Here is an 11,628-nt window from a genome sequence, read left to right on the forward strand (position 1 = left end):
TCATCACTTTGAAACAATAACGATCTCTAATCTTCACATTCAAGTTCAATCGTGATATTTCAATTTCTCCTCTTTCAATCAATTAATGTATCTATCCTTTCTTTTCTTTTTTGGTAAATAATTAATGTATCTATCTAATAAATAAGTAAACCAATCTACCAAAAATATATAAATAATAATAAAGCCATATTTTTAGTCATTTAAAGATATAATTATCGTCACTTTGATTCTTCATATATTTTTGCTTATCAATTTAGTCTTTTAATTATGAAAAATGAAATTAAAATTGTTCTTCTGTATACAAATTGCAAGATTGAGAAATTCAATTCATATATTTTTTATGATTAAGAAACTAATTTATTCTTTATAATTGAAAAATTACATTAATGTAAAAAAATTAAAAAAAAAAAAACTAATGTGATGACAATTATATTTTTGGAGTTCTCAGATAGGTTTTACTTTAACAAAATAATGTAAAGGTCAACAAAATTAAATAAATATAGGTAAAATAACAAAGCCTTGTTTACTTTTTTTCCTTTTTCTTTTTCCGTTGAAAAATTATGCAGTGAGTTGGTTCAATGTTGCTTTTCTTAACATGGATATTTAGTGTTCGGTTGGAGGAAACTGAATATGAAAAATGTAAAAAAAGAGAAAATAATTGTATATCAACTTTAATGTGTTTAAAAGACTCTTTCTTAATTTGCGCATTTAACTCCAACATTAGACAAGTACAATGCTTAGAGAAAGTGCGTAGAATCGAGACAAATAATGCTACCTGCATAATTCTTACAATTATTCAGAGTTATATTGATGCAAGATAGTGTCCCTCCAATTGTAAATAAAAGAACAAGAAATCATACAAGCATCATCGTTCTGGTTATTTTGTGTTCGCTTATTTTCCATTTTTAACGTTGCCTATGGCGCTTATCAAAACATACATAGATAAGTTTTATTTATTTGTGAGTTCATTTTTCTATGGTTAATGTAAATAATTTATCTATATTGAACTCAAAACAATATCGTTTTAAGGCGAAAATTAAGATATTTTTTAATTATAATTTATTTCAGAATTATAATAATCATTTTCATTATAATTTTTAAATTTTTCAACACAAAACAACGTCATTTTGAGAGTAAATGTAGATAATTTATCTATATTTACTGTAAAAATATTAAAGCCTTTATTTTTTAACAAAAAACTAATATATTCTCTAAAATGCCCATTGAATATCAATTGTTTAATCCATTATGAAGAATAATTATGGAGCAACCATAATTTTACAAACTAAATATGTGCACAGAATATCCTGAGTACATATTACATGATAGTAATTTCAGTCTAGTGAACACTTGCCTCTCCTTTTTTTTTTCTTTTTTTGAACACTCAAAAAAATTTAAAAACAAAAAGCCTTAGGCCCTTCACACTGAAATTCACTCTGGAAAGCATTTGCTACTAGATGCTTGAAATTGTCTTCACTGCAAACTAACAGTAACAAGAATAGGCAAAGTGATTTTTCTTGGAAATGTAAGGGGACAAGAAACTGGAGGCAGAAGCAGATGAACCTTGAACATGAGCAGGAACCAATATCTGGGTTTTACCAGAACCAATTCTCTTACCAGCTACATTCGCATACAATAGACCTGAAATTGCTGGTACGAAAACATCACTCTGAGAACTAATGTAAAAGTCAATCACTTTCTCCATTTCAGAATCTTGAGAATCTAGGAACTTCATCTTCTTATCTGCGGGCATGATGGCTTCCTGCAACAAATTTAAGAGGAAATGAGAGGTTTTATACTTAGGGAAAGATTATATTTACAAACTTTTTGTTTACAAACTACACTGAGTATGATCAGTCATACTTCAATCAAGAGTGTATGACCGGTCATACTTAGTGTAATTTGTAAAAAAAAATAGTAAACGGATCCTTTCCCTTATACTTATAATATAAAATGAGTGAAGATTGAAGAATTTCCTTAGTATTCCAATGAAAAGATGAAATAAGAACAAACATCTCACCTTTGTGTAAGTTTTAGGGAACAAATCCTTAAGAGAATCAAGGCTGCTATCCCACCTTGATTGTGTCACATAAACTGTGGTATCCTTTTCATAACCAATCTTTCTCAAAAACACAGCAATCTCTTGTGCATTGAAGCAGCTCTTCTCTCCATCACTATCACTTCCTTGGCAACCCTTCTTACTCAACATCTCAACTCTCAAATCCACAGCTATAAATTGGCCATCTGAGTTTCGGCTTAAAGTTCTAAGTCTTTCGACCATGGAGTTAACAAGGTCACGCATTTCTGGCTGTAACTCTAAACTTCCATACATTGCCAAGCATGCTATAGAATCACTGTCACCTTTTTTCCCAGCCTTTCTCATGTTAATTGAAGGAAAGTAAGTTGCAAGCCTTATATTTCCCTTTGTTCTATAAATTGGTTCAACATGTTTAGCTATGTAGTCTTCAGTAACCCGATTAGGGACCTTCACAGCAGCAATTTTATGTGTTGATATACGAGCAGGAAGATCCTTTACCACTCTGACCACTCCTTCCATGCTTTTCATGAACACATCAACATCATAAATGTCCTCAAAGTTCCTGACACACAAATTATTTTTAAGTACAGCTTGTATATTTGAAGTAGGGATGGGGGGACAGCTAAATGTGACACTTCTATTATGAAGTAAAGCTTCTAAAGATACAGATGACAAAAGATAGATACTGAAACCACCTGCCCTGCTATTTCTTAAGCAATGCTAAGTAAAATTGTCTTTAGCAGTTGAAAAACTAATGATAACTCAACTGCGCCCTATAGTTTACAAAAGCTTTTAAAAAATGTGCTTTTACATTCAGAAAACCTCTTCTTTTCTTTCAAAAAAATGGGCCCTTAAATAGGAAAACCAATTACCATCAACAATTTCCTTCTTATACCCTCAATCTTTTATAGAATGAAAGTCAGTACTAACCTTTTGTCACCAGGTTGGCTTCCTCTGATGTCAGGGATCACAAGTGTTGCCCCAAGATTTCTAGCAACAATCACCGCATCTGCTATCTGGACAACGCATTACCAAAAAATTACGGAATATGGGAAATAATAATTGAATACATGGATTAAGAAGTCAGGATCAGACTTCACATAAAGTTATAAGGCAATGAATAAAGAACTAACAAGTAACAACCACAGATTGAGGGGGAGTAAAAGCAAAATCAAGTGTTCAACTCAATCCTAGTCATAAAGGTCAAAGTTCTAGATGATCATTAGATTAAGCAATATATTGAGAGCACATGCAATTTAAAGAATCACGTGGAGCAAATTAAAGTCAGTGAAGAGGCCACAAGTGAAAAGAAGTATATTGGTGCTGAAAGAAGATCAAGGGAGAGAAAAACAGATCAGGAGGATAAAAAACCCTCCTAACAAATAGAAATATAAAGGAAAGGAGATGTACAGTAGTGTTGAACAAGGGATGCCAAGCAAGGATAAGCTGGTATTTCTATCTATGGAGATACGGAAGGTATAACTGGCAAGGAAAGCTCAGTATCTCCAGCCAACAATCCGATGAGGAAAATAACATCGGTGTGTGTACGTCTGGGAGAATGTGGATGTTCTGGGGGATTGGAAGTTAGGAATGCTCAATGTGTAGCTTGTGTCTTCTTCCGACATTGTATTAGCCTCTTATAAGGGTTTTCTGGCAGTTGGGAGAGAGTGGAGAGACCGACCTGTGGAATACGCGGGCGGTGATGGTGGATGGTATAGTGGTAACAGGAAAATCGTGGGGGGCAAACCCATGACTCAATCTAGGGATTCGCGACGGGTTGCCTCGCAAGGGCGAGTTCTGCCCATTAATTGAGGTAACTTTCATACTCGCCAGGTGCCTAAACCATCCTTTCGGGTACAGAAAATAAAAAAAATGGGAATGGGAATAACTTCAAAATTTGCAATAACACACCTTCATAAAGGAGGAAATCGCACATAAATATAGTAAAACGATGGCAAAAATTATAAATCTCATCATAACAATTATCAGTAGCATATGGTAACTAGAATGTCATTAAATACTTTTATCCCTTTCTATCTTGTAGAAATAATACACAATAATAGCATCATTTCTTTTGGTGGGGAGAAGAGGGAATTATAAAAGGGGAAAATATTGCTGATGTTTGAGGAATAACTGTAAGTATCTATACATAACTGATACACAAGCAACTCCTCAATAAGTTAAGCACATTGGTTGAATCAGTTACCTGAGATATATGATACTCTGGGCCATTGGTTAATGAAAAGGTAACAAACCCCTCAGTCTGCTCGCCATCATCTGCCAGCCATAGCCAAAATATGAATTAATAAGGACAGAAAGATTGAGCGCAAGTAACTGTGTCTAAGTACATAATATCAGTTCCTTCACAGTTTGCAAGTCTTGAAAATCAAATCTTACCTCCAGATGGCTTAGCCCAACATGGATTTAACTGATCAGCATCTCCCTTCCAAAGCCCTATATTCTTTCTTACATGAGTAGCATCAAACTTTGAATTTTCAAAGCTGAAATCCTCTGTTGCTCCTGGAAGTTTATCCTAGTAAAGCAAAAATTGAAAGAAAGACAACTGAAATAAATTAATTGTAACTATGATTAAATCATTGTCTGTCTAAGAAATTAGAAGAGTAATAGTCAAAATAAATCTGCATCAGAAAGGCACTTGGAAAATGCATTGAAATGAGCCTCCTATTTTATAGTATAAGGTACCACTCTTGTTCATCCTAGTCACTATTTTATAGCTTTTAGTACTGTTCGTGTTCATTCTAGTCACTATTTTAATGAAAAATTATCTTTCACCATAAGCAATCATGGTTTCCTTGTTTGTGAACTAAGGATCTATCATCTCTACAAGCTTTAATTAAAAGAATGAAGACGACAACTTTAGATTAAAAGAAAGAAAGAAAAAAAGCGAAAGATGGTAGCTTTTAGTTTAAATTAAAAAAAGGGAGGATGAAATCTTACTTGAACCGAATCAAAATGGTCCCTTTTGATCATATGTATAAGCATGACGAACATAGTGAGGGTGAGCACACCAGCCACCACTTGCCTCAAATCCACTCCCATTTTGTTGGTATCACTCAAAGTGGTGAAGGCAAGATCAGAATCTAGAAGAAGCACTAAACTTGAAGTAGAACAGAAGCAAAACAAGGCATTTGAGCAATGAAGACCCAGAAAAAATAGAAGCTTTTAACAATAGATGGAGATGTGGGACACTGACAGATACTCTACCCTATAATATTCCAACACAAGCCAAGTGGGTGCTGTTTTGAGAGGGTATCTTTCTCCATTTCACCACCGACACTTCACCCTGACAAGTGACAATGATGTGCTTCCTATAATCCTACGTGGGATTTTCTTTCTTTGTACAGATTCTTTCTTTATGCTAATTATGTGTTTAGTGATTTTTTCTTTTTCAACGATATAATTTATTCTCACAAAAAAATAATATTCATATTTTTATTTTTATTTTATTCATTTTCTTTTTCTCTTTATTTATATATTTATTTCACTCAAAATGACACACATTTTTCATTTTTTCCTTGATTATTAGGTTATATTGTTTCTAAGTGAATGTAGATAAGTTATTCACATTCACTCTCACAATGGTTGAAAGATTAAAAAAATTAAAATGAGAAAGACTATTATAACCTTGAAATAAATTATAAGGATTCGTTTGTTCTGCAGTTACTGCAGTTAAGTTATCTGCAGTAAGCCCAATACGACGTCGTTTTGAGACGAAAATCATGGTGTTTTTATAATTTTAATTTATTTCAGGAATATTTCAATGTGTTATCTTTATAATTATAATTTTTTAATATTTCAATACGTCGTTTTGGGAATAAAAGAAGATAACTTATCTGCAGTAACTGCAGAAATATTTTTCTTAAATTATAATTACAAAAATACTATAATTTTCGTCTCAAAACGACGTCATTTTGAACAAATAACTTATTTACATTTGCTGCAATAAAAACGAACCCTAATTATTATTTTTATACTAAGTGAGAATTGGGTATATAATTTATTTAAATCTCTTGTCATCATACTAATCCGAGTGACTTATTTTATATTAACTATTCGATATAAACTTTAGAGAGAGAAAATCATTTTTTTTTAAACGTACACCTAGATGTGGCGTGTATTTTTTAAGAAGAAAGAAATTAATCTTAATAATGCCAACCCAAAATTGGTGAAGTAATTGGATTGGAGTTTTGGATGAGTGTTGAGAAAAGAGCCGTTTGTAATAACAAATGGGGTCATTTTATGGTTTTATAATTCATCCTAAGATCGAGATCCGAAACCAATGGCCACACATTGGAAAATATCAAAGTTGGAAAGTAGAATTCCTTCCGATGAAAGTATCTTACCTTATCAATTTACGGCACATTTACCAAAGTAGTGCATTTAACCAAAATAATTACTACTTTGACATAAGTGGGGATATTACTTGACAAACATATTTTCAGATATATCACTCACTAAACATATAAAAAACAACTTATTCAACTACATTTCTTTTATTTATTTTTTTAGGTAAATATTCAACTACATTTATTCCATTTTTCATTTTGTTAAATAGCGATTCAGGATGTTAGGGGTTTGAATGTAATTAGAATTTGTTAGGGGTTTAAGAGGTCAACCAAAGTTGCATTCAATATTCAGTATTAGTTTCATGTCTTTATCCAACAAAGTCATATATATATTCTTCAAGTTGAAGGAGAGGAATTAGATTATCCGACTAATCCGCCTCAAGGAGTGGCTTTTAAGCCTACCGCTAAATCCTCGTCCTTAATTATGATATGATACGTGCTTATTGTTTCAAAAGTCCAACGAGTTTCTCTTTTAATATCAAGTCATAGGGGAAAATGACGTTATCAATACTGAAAATGATTCTTCAACAAATTTTGTACACATACTCCTGCATAAAATTATTATAAACCCAAACATTGATGAATGCGATACATAAAGATAGAATAGAAGGAAAAAATAGTGATGGTTTATTCACCAAATAAAAAAAATAGTGATAGTTTGATTTACGCGAATTATGTTTTATGTTTTATATGTAAATAATCACTTCAACTCAGAATCTTAAGATATTGGGTGATGATTTTTTTAATGATTTATATTATTATGTGACAATATATTATCCGGCATACATCATAAATATCCGGCAAGTGAAGATGCTGCCTATTATGTGGTTGCAGTAAATTTTTATGTGCAAAGGTGGATCAGAGAATTTTGTAAGAGGAGATAAAAGAAGCAAAATTTACATAAATTTAAGCCGGACAGTGGATTAATACGCAATCAAATTTGAATAACTCTTCAAATTTTTTATATACATAAGAAATAAGGAATAAGATATTGTGACAACCAAATAATGTTACTACTAATGTTACTATCACATTTTAACCGTTGATTTCCGTCAATCAACGGTTATCATTTATTGCGAATTAATAATTAATTAATGAGTTTGATTTGAAAAATGATAACCGTTGATTGGCAGAAATCAACGATTAAGATGTGGTAGTAACATTATTTGGTTGTCACAATATCTTATCCCAAGAAATAATATGAAAAAAAAATTCGAATACGGAGTTTATGGGATGAACTTATACCATAAATATAATTCCTTTCTTTTTAAGTATAAATATAATCTCAAACAAAGATTTACATAAATATAAAGGGCGATCGTTCCTATTAATCCTTCCCTAACTCTATTATCACTGCTATTGGTTTGTGCCGTGATGGTGGATAGGGCAAATTGTGATTCGTTTTACTCTAAACAATTAAGGAAAAATATTTCTCATGTTGTATGATAATTATTTTTTTATGTTATGATTTTTTGATTTGTGTGTAATTTTTTTTTTTAATAAGTGTAAAGTCCACCTTAATTTTAATAAGTATAAGGTTCATCACTAATTAAATCATAACATAAAAAAATAATTCTCATGCAAGAAAATCAAAACACAAACATCGTGAGTGTATAGTCATATAGTGTCCAATTTCAGCCAGTAACGCTCGTAATGTCAGTTTCGTGGTAGATCCGGCTCTTTTATACTCATATTTTAAACACAATAAGAGTAATTAAATTTTGTAGTTGTAACTAAAATGGCATCAAGCCTCTTTTTAAAAAATTACTTAATCTAGAATCAAGTCTCAGCTAATGCAATAATGGATTTTGAACATTCATGGTAATAAAAAAAACAAATAAAATTTATATATTTTTGATGCAGAATACTTTAGGATGATGGATCCAGAGAAGGATGTACAACCCAATTATAATAACATGGATAATAACAAACGACATGTGCAGCATCTGTTTTTCTAATATATGAGGAAAAGAAACAAACTATGACAAAACAGAAAACCCATTTGGTTTTACTTTATGGATTTTCATGCTATACACATATTATATGGAGCCATATCTATTAAAAAAAAAACTGCACAAAAATTAAAAAATCACTGGTAGAAAATAATAATTTTTTTTACAATATGAGAAAAAATAATTCCTTACTTTATATGATATATTCATTTAAAAAAAAAAACAAGAAAAAGAAACAGGCAACCAATAAATTGAGACAAAAACAATTTGGTTATGCCGTGGAAAGTGGTTAAGGTTCTATTTTTATTGGTCAAATTGGTCAAACACGTCCTTAATATAAAAAATTGGTGTTGGGATACATTTTTTTTAATTAATATTAATTTTTAATTTATAAAAATACTAAAATGATCTTTTTCATAAGTTTTTTAAATATAATTAATAAAAAAAAGTTATACATACTTTTAATTAAAAGTACTTTTTATTTAATAAAAGCACAAACACACAGATCCTAAATCAAGATAATGAAGGCTTGGAACTTGGAAGGCCCGGGAGCAGGATTACGACTTCCTGGCTTAATCTATTAATTGTGATTACTATACAAATAATTGAAGTATTATTATGACGCTTACTTTAAGGAAACCACGTGCAATGTGGCTCATTTCTCATTAGTTAGTGATGTATTATTATTTTATTAATTAATGATCCATCCATCATTTTATTTTAGGGTTTTATTAGTGTTATGTAACATAATATAAGTGTTGTTTCCAACTCTCACATAAAAGAGAAGAGAGAAAGTGAAATGATGAAAGAGAAAAAAAAACATGTAAACCACACCTCTTTAATATGTGTGTAGGAATGTAAAGTTATATTATGTTAAATGATAAACATAAAACCCTTTATTTTATCTTTCAATTGAAAATTTGAAACCTCTCGTGTTGAATGACAAGCCCGTGACTCCATCAATCAACAGCAAATTTTGGGATCCAGTCAATGCTCGGTAAAATAGAATTTTCATTTTTAATATATATATTTTTATCTGACATGCGATTTTTTTATTGATTATTTTTGTTAAATATTTTATACTAGTATTTCGCTTTTATTATATGTTGACATGAATATTATATGCTACAAATTATAAAATACATAAAATAAAATATAAAATAAAATTTTAAGGAAATATGAATATAATAAATATCACTAAATTTAAATAGAAGACTAAAGATTTATGTATTAAAGTTCAAATCTTTTGATACATTTCTTGGTAAACAATATTGTTTCTCTTTTTACATGAATTTCCATTTTCATCTAAAATTAAAATCTTCAAACCATTCTTAGATTTTACTATAGAAACAACAACATATAGCTGTCTGTGAGTAAAAAAAGGCTTCGGTAAGAATAGTCCAACATAAAAAAGAGATTGGCTCATACTCTTATTAATGGTCATGGCAAAGCATAGACTAAATGAAAATTGTCTTCTTTCAAATCTCAAAGAAATGCCATGATCTGATGGAATCATATTCATTTGTGGAATGTAAACTTTATGACCAATATAATTTCTTGTAACGACAGTTACACCAATGATATTATTTCTTAATTCTTCAATTATCAGTCTCATTCTATTGCACAACCTAGAAGATTGGTCTATATTCCTTAGAAGCATAATGAGAACTCCTTTTTCAAAGTGATTTTATGATTAGGAAATCCAGAATACTTAATTTCATTTAAAAACTCTGTAGTGAACCAATCAGGTTCAATCCCAATATCTTCGTCTGCTATGCAATATAAGTCAGAACTCGAATATTCTTTCTCTTCACCGGTGACTTGAGAAAGGATAAATTCATTCACCATCTCAACTACTTCAAAAGTTGGAGCCAATATGGCTCTTTCTTCAAAGAACTTGAAGTCCTTCATCTTCTGTAGCAAATTTGGATAAGTGAACTGAACAATGCTAGCAAGAGGTTTGGTTGAATCCAAAATTAAAAGATCTTCTGGGATTTCTACTCGAGCAACATCATTAGTATCTATGCCAACTTGTCCATCGCCGACTTTGATTATCGAATCTACGAAATCTTTCATGAATTGATGTTCTGTTGACGCTGCTATTTGCAATCTTATGTTTTGGGTTAATGTAAGTATCTTACAATAGACCACAACTTTGATGAATTGATTGTTGCCGAAACAATGTCTGCCCTAGTTGCTTTTGGAATAACTGGTAATATTTGACAAAATTATCCTCTAAGAACAATACATTTGCCTCCAAATTGTCTTTCTTCATAATCGGAGTTAGTAAATCTCATAATGTCCTTAAGTGAACGATTAAGAGCCTCAAAAGGTAGTTTATTAATCATGCATGCTTCATCCCATATAATTAGACTGGTTTGTTGAAGAAGCCCTACCTTTAAAATCCCTTGTTTAATATTGCATGTCGAGAACTCATCAATTTTTAATGGAGTTGAGAATATAGAATGTGTTGTCCTACCCCCTAGCAAAAGCAAAGCAACAATCCCACTTGGGTGATGTTTGGATGAGCTTCTGCATTTGAAAAAATTGCTTTTTTTTATAAAAAAATACTTTTTGAATTTTTTACCTGTTTGGATGCTGGCTTCTTAAAAAAGGAGAAGTTAATAAAAAAGTTAAAATTCTACTTTTTCCTAAAGTTAAAAATTTTGACTTATAGAATAAGCAGAAGCCAAAAGCAAGGAATGACGCTCGTGACCCCTGTTTCTTACATCTCAATCTTCTTTCTCCTTCATTTCCATATGCGCTTCCATCTTCAGCAACTACCCCTGTTTACCAGAACCACTAACAAGGCTTTTTATTCTTCAGCCATATTTGATTTCTTGAAATTTTTTTGCAATTCAAATTCAAAGCAAATCAATCTTGGGATTTTGGGGTGAGGAAATGGTTTGGACCTTCTGAAGCGACTTCCAAGCAAAAAGATGAACAATATCTTAGGATGAAAGGCTTTGCATCAGGAGAGAAAAAATCAACAACAAGAAGCTTCATTTTTGTTCCTTGCAATATTTTGTTCTTCGATGATTTTGTCTGAGGATTGAAATTGGAGTGGGTTTCCCCGAAATAAAGAAGAAACGACATAACAATAATTTTAAACTTAAAAGTACTTTTTTATTTTAACATCCAACTAACATTTTTAGTTAAAAGTACTTTTCAAATATTGCATCCAAATGTAAAATAACTTTGACTTTTAAAAAAAACAACACATAAAAAGTACTTTTTTAAAAAGTCCATCCAAACGAGCCCCAAAGCAACA

General features: G+C 31.0%; 2 protein-coding genes across 2 annotated transcripts; both read right to left on the reverse strand.

The window, feature by feature from the left end:
* Positions 1-1,247: 1,247 nt before the first annotated feature.
* LOC133299000 (protein MANNAN SYNTHESIS-RELATED 1-like) lies at positions 1,248-5,251 on the reverse strand. The gene is made up of 6 exons (XM_061498388.1): positions 4,997-5,251; positions 4,436-4,571; positions 4,245-4,315; positions 2,969-3,054; positions 2,021-2,600; positions 1,248-1,762 (listed from the first exon to the last, which is right to left on the reverse strand). The coding sequence occupies exons 1-6, from the start codon at positions 5,096-5,098 to the stop codon at positions 1,484-1,486; spliced, it is 1,254 nt and encodes a 417-aa protein (XP_061354372.1). The 5' UTR covers positions 5,099-5,251; the 3' UTR covers positions 1,248-1,483.
* A 4,756-nt stretch (positions 5,252-10,007) lies between these two features.
* On the reverse strand, positions 10,008-10,433 carry LOC133298985 (uncharacterized). Its single transcript, XM_061498368.1, has one exon. It carries the CDS (start codon positions 10,431-10,433, stop codon positions 10,008-10,010), a length of 426 nt encoding a protein of 141 aa, XP_061354352.1.
* Positions 10,434-11,628: the final 1,195 nt, after the last annotated feature.

Source organism: Gastrolobium bilobum, unplaced genomic scaffold, assembly GCF_033153095.1.
Source record: "Gastrolobium bilobum isolate Gb01-03AN ecotype WA unplaced genomic scaffold, APGP_CSIRO_Gbil_v1 utg37919, whole genome shotgun sequence".
NCBI lineage: Eukaryota > Viridiplantae > Streptophyta > Magnoliopsida > Fabales > Fabaceae > Gastrolobium > Gastrolobium bilobum.